Raw genomic sequence first — 21,980 nt, 5'->3', positions numbered from 1 at the left:
ATGTGACTGACATGTGAAATTGATCAATTATAGTGTAATAGCCTACAGTTTTGTTGTCATCTTCGTGATAGTCTCATGTTTACCGGTACGGCGTATGGGCACTATTTATTTTGGCAGCTCAAAGGCATAATATAACGTAATTCAATAAAAATATAGCTACAGGTTCATCCCAAATGGCACCCTATTTCCTATATTGTGGGAATAGGGTGCAATAAAGGGAATAGGGTGCCATTTGGGACAAATCGTAAGGCTTGTGTGTACCTTGTTGTGAAATTGTTAGGTTAGATTACTTGTTAGATATTACTGCATGGTCGGAACGAGAAACACAAGCATTTCGCTACACTCGCATTAACATCTGCTAACCGTGTGTACGTGACAAATACAATTTGATTTGATTTGATTTACCTTGTCTATGAGGTCTTCACATTGGGACACCAGCTGCTGTCTCTTGGCTGCCAGTGCTTGGTGAGCATGGCACTCCTGACTTAGAGCATCAACTCGGTCTCTGACATATCCCAGCATCCTTTTCACGCCTTCTACTTGGGTACTAGAAATATAGTAAGAGGCATATCTGCTGTGAAATGCTCCATGTAGTAATCATATTATCCGCAGTCTTGATCCATCCATCTATTAATATAAAGGCCTAGGTTGAACACACTGCATTGGATATAACAAGCATATTTGATTTCATAATACAGTGATAGCAGTGACATCTTTACTATTGAAATCACATGTTACTAAAAAAATATGTTTTGCTACACCAGTGATAAGCAGTCTGTGGTGATTCTTAACCACAGCAGGTTTTAAACTTGACTAGGGTGGGGGTGAGGTTTTGAGTCTGAGGACTAAGGATGTCCTAATATGGATGCCATATTCCCTCCTTACCTCTGTGGTTTGGCCTTCTGTAGTATGAGCTGCCCTCTCTGTAGAGGGTCATTGGCTGACTCTTTGATGCTTCGCAACAGGTCTTCATGCTTTTTGGCCAACTCAGGCAACCATAGTGTCTGGGTCTTCAACCCCTTAAGTTTACTCTCAACAGTTCCCAGGACCTCAAAAGCCTGACAAAACAGGAATGAGAGGATAGGACAATATGCATTAAGTACTCATGTAAACATGATAGATGGTTCAGCAGAAGTCCTGAATAAATGTAATATTGCTCATTATAATAACAGTCACAATTCATGATGCGGTAGATGGCACAAATAGTATGTCCTTGTTGTCCACTAGAGGGCACCATGTTCAAATCAAATGAATGTCACTAGTTCCCTAGTCTTGTGTAGAGTACCTCAAATACAGTTGTAAGCACTTAGTACTGCAATAATAATTACTCATCACAAATTTGTCGGGCACATGATATTACATGTATAGTAGCTACCTTGTTGGCACTGCTAAAGAAGGCTTTCCTGAAGGTGATATGTATTACAAGCCTACAGTAGCTACACTAGGTACATGGTTGGCACTGCTAAAGAAGGCTTTCCTGAAGGTGATATGTATTACAAGCCTACAGTAGCTACACTAGGTACATGGTTGGCACTGCTAAAGAAGGCTTTCCTGAAGGTGATATGTATTACAAGCCTACAGTAGCTACACTAGGTACCTGGTTGGCACTGCTAAAGAAGGCTTTCCTGAAGGTGATATGTATTACATGCGTACAGTAGCTACACTAGGTACCTGGTTGGCACTGCTAAAGAAGGCTTTCCTGAAGGTGATATGTAATTACATGCGTACAGTAGCTACACTAGGTACCTGGTTGGCACTGCTAAAGAAGGCTTTCCTGAAGGTGATATGTAATTACATGCGTACAGTAGCTACACTAGGTAAATGGTTGGCACTGCTAAATAAGGCTTTCCTGAAGGTGATATGTAATACAAGCCTACAGTAGCTACACTAGGTACCTGGTTGGCACTGCTAAAGAAGGCTTTCCTGAAGGTGATATGTATTACAAGCCTACAGTAGCTACACTAGGTACCTGGTTGGCACTGCTAAAGAAGGCTTTCCTGAAGGTGATATGTATTACAAGCCTACAGTAGCTACACTAGGTACCTGGTTGGCACTGCTAAAGAAGGCTTTCCTGAAGGTGATATGTAATTACATGCGTACAGTAGCTACACTAGGTACCTGGTTGGCACTGCTAAAGAAGGCTTTCCTGAAGGTGATATGTAATTACAAGCCTACAGTAGCTACACTAGGTACCTGGTTGGCACTGCTAAAGAAGGCTTTCCTGAAGGTGATATGTAATACAAGCCTACAGTAGCTACACTAGGTACCTGGTTGGCACTGCTAAAGAAGGCTTTCTTGAAGGTGATATGTATTACAAGCCTACAGTAGCTACACTAGGTACATGGTTGGCACTGCTAAAGAAGGCTTTCCTGAAGGTGATATGTAATACAAGCCTACAGTAGCTACACTAGGTACCTGGTTGGCACTGCTAAAGAAGGCTTTCCTGAAGGTGATATGTATTACAAGCCTACAGTAGCTACACTAGGTACATGGTTGGCACTGCTAAAGAAGGCTTTCCTGAAGGTGATATGTATTACAAGCCTACAGTAGCTACACTAGGTAAATGGTTGGCACTGCTAAAGAAGGCTTTCCTGAAGGTGATATGTAATACAAGCCTACAGTAGCTACACTAGGTACCTGGTTGGCACTGCTAAAGAAGGCTTTCCTGAAGGTGATATGTATTACAAGCCTACAGTAGCTACACTAGGTACATGGTTGGCACTGCTAAAGAAGGCTTTCCTGAAGGTGATATGTAATACAAGCCTACAGTAGCTACACTAGGTACCTGGTTGGCACTGCTAAAGAAGGCTTTCCTGAAGGTGATATGTATTACAAGCCTACAGTAGCTACACTAGGTACATGGTTGGCACTGCTAAAGAAGGCTTTCCTGAAGGTGATAATGTATTACATGCGTACAGTAGCTACACTAGGTACCTGGTTGGCACTGCTAAAGAAGGCTTTCCTGAAGGTGATATGTAATTACAAGCCTACAGTAGCTACACTAGGTACCTGGTTGGCACTGCTAAAGAAGGCTTTCCTGAAGGTGATAATGTATTACAAGCCTACAGTAGCTACACTAGGTACCTGGTTGGCACTGCTAAAGAAGGCTTTCCTGAAGGTGATATGTAATTACAAGCCTACAGTAGCTACACTAGGTACCTGGTTGGCACTGCTAAAGAAGGCTTTCCTGAAGGTGATATGTAATTACAAGCCTACAGTAGCTACACTAGGTACATGGTTGGCACTGCTAAAAAAAGAAGTCCAGGATAGGTCGTGTGAAACTGTAACGCGTTGAAAGTAGCAGAATTGTTTGCGTTGTTTTAATCTTCCTGCACAGACATGTTTGGATGGTCTGACTATATCCTACAAGTTTAGCCTCCATTTCTTTGTTATAGCATACCTTATTGGCAGTGCTTAAGAAGGTTACAGAGACTATCTTGATGACACTGAAGCCATTTCTCTCCTGAAGGTTACATGTACACAAGCATAGATATAGAACAGTTTTATCTCTAGGACCACTAATCAGCAATTACCTTGGTGGCCCTGATAATCTATGGCCATAAGACATGTAGAGAAGGTACTGTACCTTGTTGCCACTGTTAAAGAAGCCGTTGCTCTCCTGTAGGTGATATGTATAGTTACACTAGCTACCTTCTACTGCTAATGCAGTACCTACTCTCCTTAGGGGGGTTGTATAGTAGTCAGTTGTGTCTGTACCGTGTTAGCGCTGCTGAAGAAGGAATTGCTCTCCTGTAGCTGTGCCAGCCGGCCCATCATGAGGTTCCAGAAGTGATTGTGCAAGGCTTTGAGAGCCACACTTCTCTCAGAGACATGGCCCATCTCAGCCTCAGCACAGCCCTCTGCTTCCCCCACTTGCAGCTCTGAAGCTTGGGCTAGCAGCTTCTCCACCAACACACTCCAGTCCTGCAGAACAGGACGCAAGCGCGCAAGCGCACACACACACACACACACACACACACACACACGGAATATTAGATTGGCTGTATATCAAATATTTTTTCTATACTAAAGTCACCTAGATGTCATGCTCTTGGCCCTAGTATTATAATACTCACACATTAACAGTAAAATTGGACATCTCCTAATAAAAGCTTGTTATAGCTTTGTTGTTAACTGTTGAAAATGTCAGTCAATCACTTGGCAAATATGTCCCAAAGTGTATTCATATTTAAAGTATCATACCTTGGCTTTCTCTTCAAACTCTTTGTATTCCTGAAGGAGCTCTTCATTTTCTGTGAGAGCTGAGCCCAAATTATCTTTTTCAAAGTACAAGTCAGCTTTGTTTTTGAACCAGTGGGTTACCTGAATAAAATACCAGACATTATAACTGCAGTCAGGACATATGTAAATGATTTCAAAGGAAGAGTTTTATGCTGCATGACTGCTCTGCCTTACACTAAGCAGTAGATAGAATATTAAACCCAGAGGCATCTGTACTTCCATCATCTTAACACATGACCCCATATGGCTCAACAAGCCAGAAGGTATGATATATTTCTAGGTAGACCATTTGTTTCTACTCTACATGGGTGCAGGCAACTCATGATGTGTTCAGATTTCTTTTTGGGCCCACTCCCATCAAAGTTGCCCATCCCTGAGATAGGTGAAAGTTTAAAGTCAAAAGGAGATTTATGACACGGATTGATCTTAGATAGACATTTCCTGACAGTTTGTGACTCACTTCCTGTTCCTGGCGATCCCATTGGTAGATGTTAAGGATCACTTCCAGGTCAATGAGCTGCTGCTTCATGTGTTGATCCACCTGTCTCCTCCTGTCCTGCAGTATCTCCATCAGACTTTCCACCCGGCCATAGCTGCTGTCAGCCCCTCTCAACGCCTCACTCCTCTGAAGACCATTCTCAGTCTGGAACTCTCTCAGGAAGTCTAGAAGATCACGACTCTTGTTCAGAACCAACATTGACTTCTCCAGGAGGCCTGGGGAAAGAGAGAGGGAGGGGGAGGTGTCAACGACAGAGGAGAGAGAGAGCAAGAAAGTGATAGAGAAAGAGGGAGAGGTTTATTTACTATTACTTGGAGGCATTACATAGCCAGTGCCAATAGCAGCAAAAATCTGAATTATGTGATACAATTGACAAGTTTCTCATTAAAAAGACTCTCTTGTTTAGAACCAGCATTGACTTCTCCAGTAGACCCGAGGGACAGATATGGGCCAGAATAAGAAAAGATGATTACATGTGCACATACAACGTCTTTGAGCAGGTGCTGGAAATCAAAACAATATGCACCAGATGAAAACCTAAGTAGTCAAAATGTTATCACCAACATACCGCATGGGATCATAGATTGTAGTGTGCAGAATCTCTTTTTTCATTTGCAAAAGATTCGTGCCAAAACACAAATAATGAATGAATGAATCCAGCTTTGGGTCGTGTAAATACAGCCATCCAATTTGTATAGTAAGTAAGGTACTGTATCTCACACTGCAGTGTAATCTCTCATCAAATATTATCATGAGAATGAGAGTACTTGTTGTTTATATTACCGTTACGATGTCATATGATGTCATGGTCCCTTTCTCCTTCAGAAGCCTCAACCAGCTAGCTTTTAGTTTATTGTGCTGTTGATATAACATGAAGCCCACTCATTCTCACATCTGACAGATATCATATCTCTTCATTACATCTCAGTGCCTTGGAGACTGAAAGGAAGGGTAAAATCATCCAATTTCAGGAACTTTAAGAGGAGAATGATTCACTCAAGGGAGAGCAGAGGTGAACTGAATGACTGTCAGGATCAGACTGAGGTTGTGTATTATCTACCAGACATCTGGAACAGTGACCCAGAAGTCATTACTCTAAGGGGATTTGCCAAAGGGAATAAATACAGAATTTCTCCAAGGGAGGCTGTACTATAGGTGTATCAACATAATACTCACCTCTCTTCATAACGCTGTGTTTCATGAGCAGTTCTTTCAGACACTCCGCATCTGCCAGCTCCTGCTCTCTGCTCTGGAACTCTTCTGCCTCGTCTATTCTGATAGCAAACTGAAGGAGGTGGAGGAAGACAGCATTAATCTATCTGTATAGTTAGACAACAGTGAAGGAGGTAGAGGAAGACAGCATTAATATATCTGTATAGTTAGACAACAGTGAAGGAGTTGGAGGAAGACAGCATTAATCTATATGTATAGTTAGACAACAGTGAAGGAGGTAGTGGAAGACAGCATTAATCTATCTGTATAGTTAGACAACAGTGAAGGAGGTAGAGGAAGACAGCATTAATCTATCTGTATAGTTAGACAACAGTGAAGGAGGTAGAGGAAGACAGCATTAATCTATCTGTATAGTTAGACAACAGTGAAGGAGGTAGAGGAAGACAGCATTAATCTATCTGTATAGTTAGACAACAGTGAAGGAGTTGGAGGAAGACAGCATTAATCTATCTGTATAGTTAGACAACAGTGAAGGAGGTGGAGGAAGACAGCATTAATCTATCTGTATAGTTAGACAACAGTGTAATTTATCCTAGAATGTGCTCTGGGTTTGCACATTTATTCATGGTGATCTCCAAAGGCTTCGTACATTCACAATAGATTTAATAAAGAAGTAAAACATTGAAAAAGGAACACTGTTTGGTCAGTGATGAAACATGTAAAAGGACAGACAGTACAAACAGTTGTGCTATTTGTTTAATTCTCAGTCACATCCACAGTGAGGTTATCCAGGGGGAACCATCTGCTTCCTTTATCTTTCACACTTCCGCTCATCATGTTTCATAATCATCACACCAACTCTAATGTGTCTGCTTTGTGTGGCAGCACCCAAGGTGGTCAGCCGTTAGAGCCTGGTTAAATTACAGCACATAGGCCTACAATATCACACAACGGAACGCTCTTGTTCTGAGGCACTGTCTGTGGACTGATGGCATGGAAACTGCACCATTGTGACACATTGGCAGTAAATTCCCCTCATATCTAACTGCAGTACAAATGGGCCCTTCTCAGTTACAATGTTATCTAGTGGAAAAAAACATATATCTTTATTTTCCATTACGTAGACACAAATGCTAACAAAGCTGATAAAACAATGAGCTGTTTTCTGAGCTGTCTTTTGAAGCAAACTTCAGAGGAGGAAACAGACGCACTGTAACAACAAAGTAATAACAAAACAACAACACTGGATTCTGTGTTGATAGCTATCATGCCATTTCATATTTCCTCCAACAAACAAAATAATGAAAAACAAACTTTCCATTTCAGAACAACAGAACTGGTTGAAATTCCACTTTCTAACAGGCTTAGTACAATGAAAACCCTTGTGGTATAGCCTACATGTACATGAACTGAAAAACAGCTCTGATCTGTTAGGGTCTGTCTGGTCTATGTATGCTCCATGTGAGTTCTATGTAGCTATAGTGTAGCTTTAACGGTCTGTTTATTAGCCTGGCCAATACATCAAGTGCCCCGTCAAAGAACTCTTGAGGCCAGTTGTAGCAGTGACCAGCACTTCTCTAGCAGTGAGCTCAGGGTCTATGTATGGTCTATGTAGCTAGAACATCTCCTTTCTGTTAGCCTACCTACCTCAAGAGCCCTGTCGAAGAACTCTGAGGCCAGGTGTAGCAGTGACCGGCGCTTCTCTAGCAGTGAGATCATGGTTCTCCAGGCGTCGCTCAGCGAGACAGCCATGGCCTCATACACCTCCCCTTCATCTTCCTTCTCCTCTGCCGTCCTGTCTGCCTCCTCCAGCAAGGCCCACACGCCTGCCTCATGTTTCTGGAAAGAGAGAAGTCTCTAAAATATACTGTACCTGGTTCATTCAAGTATCTTCTCTGCATTATACAGGCCTCCTTTTTTGGATTTACACTCATGCTTCTGACACAGAGGAGGCATTCTGTTTAGAGCACTGCCTTATTAAAAATTGTTGCATTACCATATACTTGCATGTAAGTCAACATTGTAAATGGACCGTTTTTTTTTGCTGGCTACATTCTTATTAGCACACTGCCTTACAATAGGCTGGCACCCATATGTACATATAGTGAGCTCCAAAAGTATTGGGACAGTGACACATTTTTTATTTTTTTGGGTTCTGTACCCCATCACTTCGGATTTTATGATACAATGATTATGTGCAGACTGTCAGCTTTCATTTAAGGGTATTTTCATCCATATCGGGTGAACCATTTAGAACTTTCTGTGTCATGTCCCCCCATTTTAGGGGACCAAACGTTTTGAAACAAATTCACTTCTGTACTAAATCAGTAAAAAGTTAAGTATTTGGTCCAATATTCATAGCATGCAATGACTATATCAAGCTTGTGACTCTACAAATTTGCTGGATGCATTTTCTGTTTATTTTGATTGTGTTTCAGATTATTTTGTGCCCAATAGAAATGAATGGAAATTCATGAATTGTGTCAGTTTGGAGTCACTTTTATTGAATACAATATGCTTCTAAACAGTTCTACATTCATGTGGATCCTACCATGATTACGGATAATTCTGCATGAATCGTGAATAATGATGAATGATACATTTACTGATACATACTCACAAAACAAATATCCCCTGTTATTGTAATGGTGAGAGGTTAGCATGTCTTGGGGGTATGATATTTGTGCGTCTGTAACTTTATCACTCATCATTATTCATGATTCATTCAGGACTAGCCGTAATAATAGTAGCATCCACATGAATGTAGAAGTGTTTAGAAACATATTCTATTTACATTTACAATAAAAGTCTGTCTGCACGGTCACCTCATAGTTACTGTATCAATTCAAATCCAAAGCGCTGGAGTACAGAGCCAAAACCATTTTTAAAAATGTGTCACTGTCCCAATACTTTTGGAGGTCACTGTATATTACACGGTCGTTGTGTACAATACTGACATTCTCTGATGAGGACACGTTGTTTAAAAAACATACAATTACCATATACTTGCATGTAAATCAACATTGTTAATGGAGCGATTCATTGACATTTTGTTCAATTGCACTATTGTAAGATACACATTTGAAATGTTCAAAGCCTTGCCATGTGATTTCTGCTAGTGAGCTGAATTAAAAGCCGGGGATAAACCAAGGACACGGTGCATTTGGATGCAAATCTTTTTTGGATTGTTTTTGTGATAGAACCTCTCTTTAATTAGAGGGGTTGTTCAGGGGTTTAAATCTGTAGTTACTCTGATGTCTTAATGGAAAATGGCATTTTACTCATTTAGCAGACGCTCTTATCCAGAGCTACCTACAGGAGCTTAGGGGTAAGTGCCTTGCTCAAACCAGCGACATTCCGGTTGCTGGCCCAACGCTCTTAGCCGCTATGCTACCGGAATGTTTACATTAATAATATACATTGTTCACATGCTTATGCCAATAATACCATACTTGTATAAAATAAGGATTAACATGTTCAGCACTCAGACATAACTATCTCCTGACATTATGTGGCAACAGTAATGAATGTCCTGGATCTAAATAGCCATTGTCTATAACAAGGCTGGGGGAAAAGGCTTTTGAGTGGAAATAATATCAATCAAAAGGCTGTTATGAACATTCCACCTTCCACCAAGGCAATGAAAGTGACTGAAGTAGTTTCATGTTCCATCTCTGAGAAAAGAAAAGCATTGACGGTGTTTCAACGAGATATAGTCAAACAAGGCCGGTGTTGTGTCCAAAACCTCCCACCTTCCAGAATCCCTCCCCATCACGTGAACGCGCACAAACTCAATTCTTCACTGCTGCGACTTGCTTGCTAATTGAGATTTCTGATCACGTTAGGCTGTATTTAATTACATTATTTATGTTGGTTTGATGGCAGGGGAGGCACTAGTAATGTCTGCAGTTTTCAGTTTGGCAATTTGCTTCAAGTGTATTAGACTATAAATACATTTCTTTGCCAAAATTGGTCATCTCTCCAATGTCTTATTCGACTAGTAGTTGTTCTGAAATGTTTATTGCCTACATTTTACTCCCACCTCTATGTTTAATATAACACACACAATAATTATTCATTTCGGTTGCTTATCCTGATATGAAGTTTGTTCTACAGAAAGTATTTGACTCTAGCCACAACATCGCTATTAGCAAATATGATTGGATATATGTACTATCCTACTAGCATAGTCACTGCTCTGCCTGTCGCGTCCTTTCTACCCGCCTCACTCTGCCGCCCCCTTCTGTTGAGTTTTTCGCTTAAATAATAAGTGACATTATATAACTAATATTATCATTGGGTAGCTCATCCTCATGGCCCACCATGGTCTCATTAGAATATGTGTCAAATAGTGACATATCAATAATAGAATAGTGTAGTTATATGTTGACATATCAATAATAGAATAGTGTAGTGATATGTTGACATGTCAAAATAGTGACATATCAATAATAGAAGTGTAGTTATATGTTGACATATCAATAATAGAATAGTGTAGTTATATGTTGACATATCAATAATAGAATAGTGTAGTTATATGTTGACATATCAATAATAGAATAGTGTAGTGATATGTTGACATGTCAAAATAGTGACATATCAATAATAGAATAGTGTAGTTATATGTTGACATATCAATAATAGAATAGTGTAGTTATATGTTGACATAATGTCAAAATTGTGACATATCAATAATAGAATAGTGTAGGTATACATCACCTATAACCACATTAGTTATAGGAATGAAGAAGAAATACTACAACGAGAATGAGGCAGAGAATGTACATCTTTTCTTTACGGCACCTGGTATTCCCAGGTGGTCTCCTGTCCCGGTACCAATCAGGCCCAACCCTGAACAGGCCTGTTGAGGATGGTATGGCCACAAGCACATTTTTTTACCCCCATTTTCTCCCTGAATTAGGTCCCTTGGCTAATCTCTGCAAGTCCTCAATGGGCTCAGGAGAGGTGAAGGTCGAATCATGTGTCCTCCAAAACATGGCCGCCTACTTCTTAGCACACTGCTTGCTTAACCCGGAGGAAACACCATTTGACTGACGACCAGAGTCAGCTTGCAGGCGACCAGCCCAGTCACAAGAGCACAATGAGCCCTCCCCTACCCCGGACCAATTGTGCACCATCCTACGGGAATCCTGGTCGGTGGGATCGAACCCCAGGCTGTAGTGGCACCTCTACACTGCGGTGCAGTGCTTTTGACCACTGCACCACCCAGGACCCCCCTAGTGGTGACATCTATTTCCAATGAGAGGATTACCTTGAGTTTGATCAGGAGCTGCTCGTGTTCATGCAGTAGTTTCTTGGTTTCATCCTGGTTGCTGCCGATCTCCAACAGGTTGGGATTGGCTTCAGTCAACTGCAGCTGCACCAGTGCCTCACACTACAAAACACAGTGTTTGATTTCTCCCTTTTGCTGTCAGTACATATTTAAGCAATACAGCACGTCGGGGGTTTGTGGTATATGGCCAATATACCACAGCTAAAAGCTGTTCTTATGCATGAGGAGTGCTTAGATACAGCCCTTAGCCATGGTATATTGGTCACATACCACAAATCCCTTATTGCTACTGGTTACCAACGTAATTAGAGCAGTAAAAATACATGTTTTGTCATACCCGTGGTATACGGACTGATATACCACAGCTATCAGCCAATCAGCATTCAGGGCTTGAACCAACCTGTTTATAATTATTACTATACTTCAGGAGTAAACGGCCTGTCTGTATCCATTGGAACAATCTTTGATCCTAAGTATCAAAGAGACTCAAAGTTAGACCAGCAGGAAGCCGAGGTCTGTTTGTGTTTCCCTGCCATGTTGTTTATGATCCGACTGCGAGCAGGGCAGGTTGGTGTAATATTATACCTGTGGACACCCACATGGTCCTCCTGTGAATTTCACAGTGTGTAAACAGAGTATGGAAATATCGTCTGCAATGTGGGGCTCCTTTTCCAATATATTGTGCTGTCCCGGGAACGCAATTAGGGTATGCGTCCCAAATGGCACCCTATTCCCTATATAGTGCACTATTTTTCACCAGAGCTCTATGGACCCTGTTCAAAAGTAGTGCAGTATATCGAGAATAGGGTTCCATTTGGGACACATCCCAGGACAATGTCAATCCATTAAACTGAGGTATTCCTTTAATGTAATGACTGGTACCGCTCTGGGTGACACACATGAACTTAAAGCCAAGCTTTTCGTGGAAGTGTCACCCTGAGCGTAAAAAGCACCAACAGCTGTTGCTGTAGCCTATATGGCAGTATTACTACATAATGCCTGTATACATTTGGAAAGACGGTACAGTAATTGATTTGTCAATGACAACAGTGGTTGTAACAGCTACAAAGTGTTCATACTAGGCAGTGTGAGGATCACCAACAACTGTTAAACTATATTACAAGATGTATACATAGTGTAACACTCATTACAGTAGCCTGTTGTTTCAGATGTAAGGAAACTTTCACTGAGACAATAATTCATATGTCAATGACAACGGTGGTTAGTTATGTGGTTACAGCCACAGACTGTGCATGGGCACTGTAACTGTGAAGGTGCTAGAGGTGGAGATTAGGCCTATTTCCTACTCTGCATGCTTTGCCCTTTAATCATTGCATGCCTTAGATTGCAGCCGTGGCAGTCACTTTAAAGGGGACTCAGGGGAACACCGTTACCATTACCCCTTTCCCCTTCACGACCAAAATTGGTCAGCAAAATTGGCGCCAGAGGATACAACAGAGGACAACAAACATATCTCTCTTAAAACAAAACATAGGCTTTTCCTTCTCTAGTAGGAATATTAAATAATATCTGATATCTTGTACATTTGAACTTTCCCATGTATTTACCATGTATTTGACTGCCATGTGGGAAAAGAATAACTTGAAAAAAAAAGACCTACCTAATGCCAGTTGTCTTATTATCACTACTGTGGGAAAGCCCTGCCTACATGTTGAGATGTACGGCGTTAGTATGTGAGGCATTGAGATAAGGCTGCTGGTTTGGCTGGGAGCTAGTCCTATAAGCATAATGGACAAACAGAGAGAGCTATTGACATCCCAGGACACTAGCTTTAACAATGTGGACTATGCAAGCTTGTGACATCATGGACAACTTTAAATGCCTTTCTCTGGTTGTGTCTCAAATGGCTATATTCCCTATATACTGTAGGCTAGCGCACTACTTTTGACCGGACCCGTAGTCATAAGTAGTGCACTATGAAGGGAATAGGGTGCCATTTCGGAAAGATCCTTTAATAGCAGCAGCACTTTGGAAAGAAAGAGATCAATGGGTGATCACTGTGAGGTCAGTGTCTATCAGATTCAGACAGATCAATAATCTATTTTGACAGGCACTGATTCATTACCAGTCCTTGTTGTTATATAGACATAACACTATAGTAATATTAGACAACATTTGGGTTAAAAATATTTGGAAAGATTGATCTTCTCCATCTCCATCACTGTGGAGTGAACGACCATTTCTGGCCAAAGAAGAGTTCTGAGTGGCATATATCTAAGCACTTCTATTCTGTTCACCTGAGATATCAACAAACTGAAAAATAATACATGGGTTTTATATAAGGCTTTTCAAGGACTGAAATACGCTTAAAAAGACAACTAAAGACAGCCAAAGCAACCCAAAGATACAACTGAAGAACATTTTAGGAGTTTGGTACCTTGAACACAGTAACAATAATCTGAGAATCGCCAGCCTGCACGGCGATAGTGCTGATTGTTGTTGTCGCAGCAGGTTGACCTCCAGTGTCACTTTCGTTGGACATAGTCTCCCCCGTCCAAACTTAACTTCATAAAGTATCAGATGAGCTTTACAGCCCCTACTGTCCACTCTCTTCTCTCTGGATCCTGCAAATCCTAGTCTCTGTCCTGTTCTCTCATTTCAGTCTCTGGGTGCTTCCAAACTCAACAGTCCTTCAATATTTCAGTTGAAGATAGAGTGACCAAGCAAAAAACGGCAGTAGAGAGACCCCTCTGTCCTCTCATCCAACAGGCGCAAAACAAATCCAGTCGGAAGGTGTATGTTTCAGCAGCGGTGTTATATCCTCCTTCCACTCCCTCCAGTCCCACAGCCGAGCCACAGCACAACAGATCAGAGCCACTAGCATCAACGTACTGCCTGAAGCTCAACAAGCAGGAGACACAGAGCAGGGTGACAGGGCAGAACACGGCTGGCCAGTGTGTTAAAAATAGAACTATCCACTAGGATTATCACACTGTGCTGTGCTGGAAGCCATTTGACACACCCCTAGTTTGGTGGCTCCGCTCCACTCTGGTCTTTCTACACAACCCTCCCCTCTCCCTGCCTGCCTCTCTCCCAGTCCCACTCGGCCCCTCTTTATCCTCTCCTGCCTCCCTCATACACAGACTAGGAATGCATGATATATCGGTGAACATATAGGAATCGATTCCGATATGTTCACCGATATATCGTGCATTCCTAGTCTGTGTATGAGGGAGGCATTAGCTAAAAATGCCAACATCGGTGTCGACCGATGTCTAGTTTAACGCTGATGTGCAAAACCGATGTCAAAGCTGACGTGCATGACATAATGACAATCTAGAGGAAAAAGAAACGCACACCTATTTAGTTGAGGTGCTAGCTAGCGGAGTGGAAAACTTGAAAATAAAGGAGAGCCATACACTCTAAGAGCTCAGATGCAAAAATGTAATGTCCAACGCTTCGACAGGCAAGCTGTCTTCCTCTGGGTATAATCACAAACACTGCAGGGTGACTCGTTTATATAGTGTCAAAAGACACACACACAGGTGTCTGTAATCATGGCCAAGTATGGCCTAATATCATTGGTTAATTCACAAATATTAAAATGACATACAACGAACAATATACAAAAAGCAAATGGTTAGCATAGATTCAATTTAGACTAGATAAGTCTACAAACAATTACAATGGCAAATTCACAATAATGGCATCAGATCAAAGTCTACGTTGAGACCGAAGGGAACAAGGGTCTTTAAATTAAAGATCCAGGCAGCCTCTCATTTTAACAATAAATGATCAAGGTCACCCCCTCTCCTAGGGAGGGTGACATGCTCGATGCCAATATAACGCAGAGACGAAATCGAGTGGTTTGCTTCCAAAAAGTGGGCCGCAACTGGGTAAGTCGAGTTTTTGCACCTAATGGCGCTACGATGCTCTGAGATACGTACTTTTAATTCGCGCTTTGTTTTACCCACATAATTTTTACCACAAGGACAAGTTATAAGATAAATAACTGCCTTAGTGGAGCACGTGATAACACCTTTGATTGGGATGCGTTTCCCTGTTTGGGAGTGTTTGAAGGATCTACATTTATAGCACAGCCATTACACTTGTAATTTCCATCCAGTAATGACGCCACGTAAACTTTTGCGCTACACGTGCAACACAGCATTCCTAACCTAGCCCACAATGTCTGCTGTGTGGATCGAGCAGTCAACAAGTCGAGCAGTCATTTGAAAGGGTAATCAAATTTCAGCGAGATAACTCGAAGGCGAAATCCATTAAAGCCAAGATACTGGAATTCATTGCCCTTAACAATCAACCGTTCTCTGTCGTGGGTGATGTTGGCTTTCGCCGACTGGTCGAGCACCGGGTACATACTACCAAGTTCACTATTTTTCAGATGTTGCCCTACCGGAGTTACACAGTAATAGAGTCACTGCTATTAGCTTCACGACATACATACTATGGAACGCCGTTTGGGTCTTTGCGTGTCAAAAAAGATACAGTAGCACTACCAAAGCTGTACAAAAATGTCTGCAAACAAGTAAACACGGCCATGAACGATGTGTTTTCAATACCGCGTTGGTAATAAAGCATAATTTCTTTGACTGCAACTTCTGGGGTAGCTAGCATTAGCTTGGTACCTAGCTAGCACCAATACAACCAGCCTGAAAACAATGACCAGTAGAAACTGCAGTCATTTTCATTATTCTTAGCAATGACAACGCTGGGCCAATTGTGCGCCACCCTATGGGACTCCCAATCACGGCCGGATGTGATACAGCCTGGATTTGAACCATGGACTGTAGTGACGCCTCTTGCACTGAGATGTAGTGCCTTAGACCCGCTGCGTCCATGTGTGTGTTAACTATTTAACTGTACTAGAATGCTTAAAAGGCCGCTAAAATGTTTAATATCGGTATCAGCTTTTTTGTGAAGGAAAATATTGGATATCGGTATAGGCCAAAAAATGTCATATCGGTGCATCACTAACACAGACAACCCCACATAGGCACCAGCCCATCCATGGAATATCATATTGGTAGGCCTATCTTTCTTCCAATAGAAGGGAAAATACCCTGTGAGTTGTCATAGCTGGATAGATTTTTATCTTGCTTCTCTAGGTCTGTGAATACGTTTTTCCATTGGTGTCCCCTCTACGTGACTGTGAGTCGCTTTAGATAAAGGCGTCTGCTAAATGGCATTTATTATTATTATATTATTACAGACAAAAGCCAAGCACACTTCACACTGGTCTTTTAAGAGAGAAAAGCCCACACTCTCACTGGCTGACTGCTTCTATTTAACACTACCTTGCCTGGCTGGCTATAGACACCCCCTTTAGGCATATCGTCTCTACTCTGGATTACCGACCTCTGCCTGACCTGACCCTGACTGCCGTCCTGTACCTTTGCCTCTACTCTGGATTACCAACCTCTGCCTGACCTGACCCTGCCTGCCTTCCTGTACCTTTGCCTCTACTCTGGATTACCGACCTCTGCCTGACCTGACCCTGAGCCTGCCTGCCGTCCTGTACCTTTGCCTCTACTCTGGATTACCGACCTCTGCCTGACCTGACCCTGAGCCTGCCTGCCTTCCTGTACCTTTGCCTCTACTCTGGATTACCGACCTCTGCCTGACCTGACCCTGAGCCTGCCTGCCGTCCTGTACCTTTTCCTCTACTCTGGATTACCGACCTCTGCCTGACCTGACCCTGAGCCTGCCTGCCGTCCTGTACCTTTGCCTCTACTCTGGATTACCGACCTCTGCCTGACCTGACCCTGAGCCTGCCTGCCGTCCTGTACCTTTGCCTCTACTCTGGATTACCGACCTCTGCCTGACCTGACCCTGAGCCTGCCTGCCGTCCTGTACCTTTTCCTCTACTCTGGATTACCGACCTCTGCCTGACCTGACCCTGAGCCTGCCTGCCGTCCTGTACCTTTGCCCCACTACTCTGGATTATCTACCCCTGCCTGCCTTGACCTGTCGTTTGCCTGTCCTTGTTGCTGTAATAAACATTGTTACTTCCACACAGTCTGCATTTGGGTCTTACCTTCAAACCTGATATATTTGGCCAGTCTCTCAAACACATTACAAGTCTGTATTATTTATTTTGAGGAAACTTACATTCTTTAGAGATGTTTTATTTAAAATTCCTCTTGGTTGTTTTAAAATATCCATTTCCCTTTGGGGAACAAGCCAGTGTGTCAGAGAGCTAGGGGGAGTTAGTATTGTCCTAATGAGAATCAGCTCTTTATTCCCTGACTACAGCACAATGGAAGGAAAAGAGATAGAGAGGCAGGGTGAGAGAGAGAGAGAGAGACTAGAGAGAAAGAGAGAGATGGAGGGGAGAGACTGAAAGAGAGAGAGAGAGAGACAGAGAGCAACAGAGAGAGAGACTAGAGATGTAGAAAAGGAGAGAGAGAGAGAGAGAGAGAGAGAGTACATTCTGATACAGTAAGGAAACAGCAGGACAAACAGACCTCAGCTTTCTGCTGGCCCAACTTTGTTGAGTCTCTTTGATACTTAGTAGTACATCACTAGATCCAATAGAAAGAGGTATGAGTGTCAGAGAGTTAGGGGGTGTTAGTATTGTCCTAATGAGAATCAGCTCTTTATTCCCTGACGACAGCACAATGGCAGGAAAAGAGAGAGAGGGCGAGAGAGAGAGACATAAGGGGGGGGGTGAGAGAGTATTTCCCTCAGATTACACAGATCCAGAAAGAATTAGAAAACAAACCCAATTTTGATCAACTCCGATATCTACTGGATGAAAGACCACAGTGTGCCATCACAGCAGCCAGATTTGTGACCTGTTGCCACAAGAAAAGGGCAACTGTATATAGACATAATATGACATTTGAAATGTCTTTATTCTTTTGGAACTTCTGTGAGTGTAATTTTACTGTTTACTGTTCATTTTTATTGTTTATTTCACTGTTGTTTATTACCTATTTCAATTGCTTTGGCAATGTTAACATATGTTTCCCATGAAAATAAAGCCCTTGAATTGAATTGAAATTGAGAGAGAGAGAGATAGGGGGAGAGAGAGAGAGAGATTCTGATACAGTAGGAAAACAGCAGGGGAACACAAACAGACCTCAGCTTCCCAACTGTGATGAGTCTCTTTGATAGGTATGTGTTACTCTCCTAAGGTGCAGTGACATACTACTGTAAACTGGAGAAACAAACAAACAACAAACACAATAGATATGAGTGTGTCTGTGTGTGCATATGTTGTGGGTATGTGTGTGTGTGTGTGTGTGTGTGCATATGTTGTGGGTATATGTGTGTGTGTGTGTGTGTGTGTGTGTGTGTGTGTGCAAATGATAAAGCCTACTGTAAGGCCAACAGTGGCCCATTGTTACCATGGACCTCAGGATACCAGAGATCACCGAGGTAATTTCATATCAAATCAACAACTTTTATAACAACACAGCACACATTTTTCTGTGTAGACAAGATGCAAAACTTCCCAGTGTACAGTACAACGACTTAAATCATCTACCCATCTTACTAGTATGTCGTGCGTAGAAACATTATTTGATATATTTGACAAGATGCAAAATGTCCACAAAGTACAGTTATAATGTGCAATATAATAATTGTACTATTTTGCATAGAAGGAGGGTGTCAAACTGATCTGTTTCACCTGTCTTTGTGCTTGTCTCCACCCACTGCCCATTTTCCCAAGTATAATTATACCTGTGTTCTCTGTTTGTCTGTTGCCAGTTCGTTGTGTTTCATCAAGCCTACCAGCTGTTTTCCCGTGCTCCTGTCTTTCTCTAGTTCCTGACCATTCTGCCTGCCTTGACCTGACTGCCATTCTGTACCGTGTCACACCACCCTTGATTACTGACCTCTGCCTACCCTGACTGCCGTTCTCTACCTTTCAAACTCTGCTCTACTGACCTATTTTTATTTTTTTATTTTACCAGGCAAGTCAGTTAAGAACAAATTCTTATTTTCAATGACAGTCTAGGAACAGTGGGCCCTTGTTCAGGGGCAGAACGGCAGATTTCTACCTTGCCAGCTCGGGGATTTGATCTGGCAACCTTTCAGTTACTAGTCCAACGCTCTAACCACTAGGATACCTGCCGCCGACACCTCTGCATGCCCTTAACCTGTCATTTGCCTGCCCCCCTGTTTTTGAAATAAACTTTTGTTGCTTCGAAACTGTCTGCATCTGGATATTCTCCTGAGCCTTTACAGAGGAGGTTAGATAGTCCTTTAGCCTTGGCATGCATTCTAAGAGCTGAACGTCTGTAATGGGCAGCACTGTGGAGGAGGTGAATAATCAAACTGGTTTTCATACTGGGTATAAATGCTCCATCAACTATAGAATAAAACCACTGTTCAGTAGTTACAGTTGAAGTCAGAAGTTAACATACACCTTAGCCAAACATATTTAAACTCCGTTTTTCACAATTCCTGACATTTAATCAGAGTAAAAATTCCCTGTCTATGATCAGTTAGGATCACGACTTTATTCTAAGAATGTGAAATGTCAGAATAATAGTAGAGAGAATGATTTATTTCAGCTTTAATTGTATTCATCGCAATCCCAGTGGGTTAGAAGTTTACATACACTCAATTAGTATTTGGTTGCCTTTAAATTGTTTAACTTGGGTCAAACGCTTCAGTTAGCCTTCCACAAGCTTCCCACAATAAGTTGGGTGAATATTGGCCCATTCCTCCTGGCACAGCTGGTATAACTGAGTCAGGTTTGTGGGCCTCCTTGCTCGCACACACATTTTCAGTTCTACCCACAAATTTTCTATAGGATTGAGGTCAGGGCTTTGTGATGGCCACTCCAATACCTTTACTTCGTTGTCCTTAACCATTTTGCCACAACTTTGGAAGTATGCTTGGGGTCATTGTCCATTTGGAAGACCCATATATGACCAAGCTTTAACTTCCTGACCGATGTCTTGAGATGTTGCTTCAATATATCCACATAATTTTCCATCCTCATAATGCCATCTATTTTGTGAAGTGCACCAGTCCCAACTGCAGCAAAGCACCCCCAAAACATGATGCTGCCACCCCCATGCTTCAAGGTTGGGATGGTGTTCTTCGGATTGCAAGCCTCCCCCCTTTTCCTCTAAACATAACGATGGTCATTATGGCCAAACAGTTCTATTTTTGTTTCATCAGACCAGAGGACATTTCTCTAAAAAGTACGATCTTTGTCCCCATGCGCAGTTGCAAATCATAGTCTGGCTTTTTTTATGGCGGTTTTGGAGCAGTGGTTTCTTCCTTGCTGAGCGGCCTTTCAGGTTATGTCGATATAGGTCTCATTCTACTGTGGATATAGATACTTTTGTTCCTGTTTCCTCCAGCATCTTGACAAGGTCCTTTGCTGTTGTTCTGGGATTGATTTGCACTTTTCACACCAAATTACGTACATTTTTAGGAGACAGAACGCGTCTCCTTCCTGAGCGGTATGACGGCTGCATGGCCCCATGGTGTTTATACTTGCATACTATTGTTTGTACAGAAGAATGTGGTACCTTCAGGCGTTTGGAAATTGCTCCCATGGATGAACCAGACTTGTGGAGGTCTACAATTTTTTTCTGAGGTCTTGGCTGATTTCTTTTGACATTCCCATGATGTCAAGCAAAGAGGCACTGAGTTTGAAGGTAGGCATTGAAATACATCCACAGGTACACCTCCAATTGACTCAAATGATGTCATTTAGACTATCAGAACCTTCTAAAGCCATGACATAATTTTATGGAATTTTCCCAAGCTGTTTAAAGGCACAGTCAACTTAGTGTATGTAAACTTCTGACCCACTGGAATTGAGATACAGTGACTTATAAGTTAAATAATCTGTCTGTAAACAATTGTTGGAAGAATTACTTGTGTCATGCACAAAGTAGATGTCCTAACCGACTTGCCGTAGCTATAGTTTGTTCACAAGAAATTTGTGGAGTGGTTGAAAAACGAGTTTTAAAGATTCCAACCTAAGTGTATGTAAACTTCCGACTTCAACTGTACATTGCGGGACGTCACTGTGTGTGTGTATATGCCACTGCCAAACAACAGTGCCTGACTCAGATACTTAAGGGAAGACATTTGTGTGAAATGTAGCCTACTCAAAGGCATGCCAGGGAGCCTGAAGAAGTGTTGTAATTGTTAACAGGACTACTTGGATCTGCATGTCATACTTAACCAATGACACTACACTCAGACCTGGGTTCAAATAGGTTACTAATTTAAATCTACAAATATTTTTTGCATTTTCCTGCCGGGTGTGCCAGATTTTGGGATCTCCGGGGGTGCAAGACAAGGGATTGCAAAGCAACAAGCAAGCTCAATCAACCACAGCTCAAATGTTTTTCATTATTTCAAATAGTATTTGAACCCAGGTCTGTCATGGACTAGTGTTGCGGGCAGGCGGCAGCTGTTAGAGAAGTTAAAGAAACAGCTGAGAAAGTAAGACACTGCGAGATCAGCCGAGTCGGGGGCACACATACACACACAGACAGACAGACACAGAGACACACAGACAGATCAGTCAAGTTGAGTAGACACACACACAAATCAGCCGATTTGGGCATAGCCCAGGACAGACTGGGAGGACCTGGAAGGCCTCCCTCACCCCACCCAGCCATCTGCTGTGGTCTCCTGATAATTCTGTCCCAGCTACCATCTCTCTGAGCAGCCCAAAAGGCACCATATTCCCTTTAGGGCCCTGGTCAATAGTAGTGCACTATAAAGGGGATATGTCATCATTTGGGACGCACAATCTGAGCAGCCCGTTCCAGCTGAGAGAAATCAGAGAGGGTTAAATATAGCCTCACC

At 42.2% G+C, this 21,980-nt stretch overlaps 1 protein-coding gene across 1 annotated transcript in view; it reads right to left on the bottom strand.

The window, feature by feature from the left end:
- The window catches only part of LOC115129592 (coiled-coil domain-containing protein 141-like), a 39,888-nt gene extending 25,778 nt beyond the window's left edge, over positions 1-14,110 (bottom strand). The window contains exons 1-9 of the mRNA XM_029660130.2: positions 13,606-14,110; positions 11,187-11,309; positions 7,562-7,753; positions 5,918-6,026; positions 4,703-4,956; positions 4,204-4,323; positions 3,718-3,924; positions 886-1,058; positions 406-547 (exon numbers count right to left, since the gene is read on the bottom strand). Coding sequence (XP_029515990.1) covers positions 406-547; positions 886-1,058; positions 3,718-3,924; positions 4,204-4,323; positions 4,703-4,956; positions 5,918-6,026; positions 7,562-7,753; positions 11,187-11,309; positions 13,606-13,710 — 1,425 coding nt within the window. The 5' untranslated portion in view covers positions 13,711-14,110. The remainder of the gene's footprint in view (positions 1-405; positions 548-885; positions 1,059-3,717; positions 3,925-4,203; positions 4,324-4,702; positions 4,957-5,917; positions 6,027-7,561; positions 7,754-11,186; positions 11,310-13,605) is intronic.
- Positions 14,111-21,980: the final 7,870 nt, after the last annotated feature.

Source organism: Oncorhynchus nerka, linkage group LG1 (genome assembly GCF_034236695.1).
Source record: "Oncorhynchus nerka isolate Pitt River linkage group LG1, Oner_Uvic_2.0, whole genome shotgun sequence".
In the NCBI taxonomy this organism is placed as follows: Eukaryota; Metazoa; Chordata; class Actinopteri; order Salmoniformes; family Salmonidae; genus Oncorhynchus; species Oncorhynchus nerka.
The sequence above is the reverse complement of the archived record's forward strand: the minus strand, read 5'-3'. Positions and strand labels throughout refer to the sequence as shown.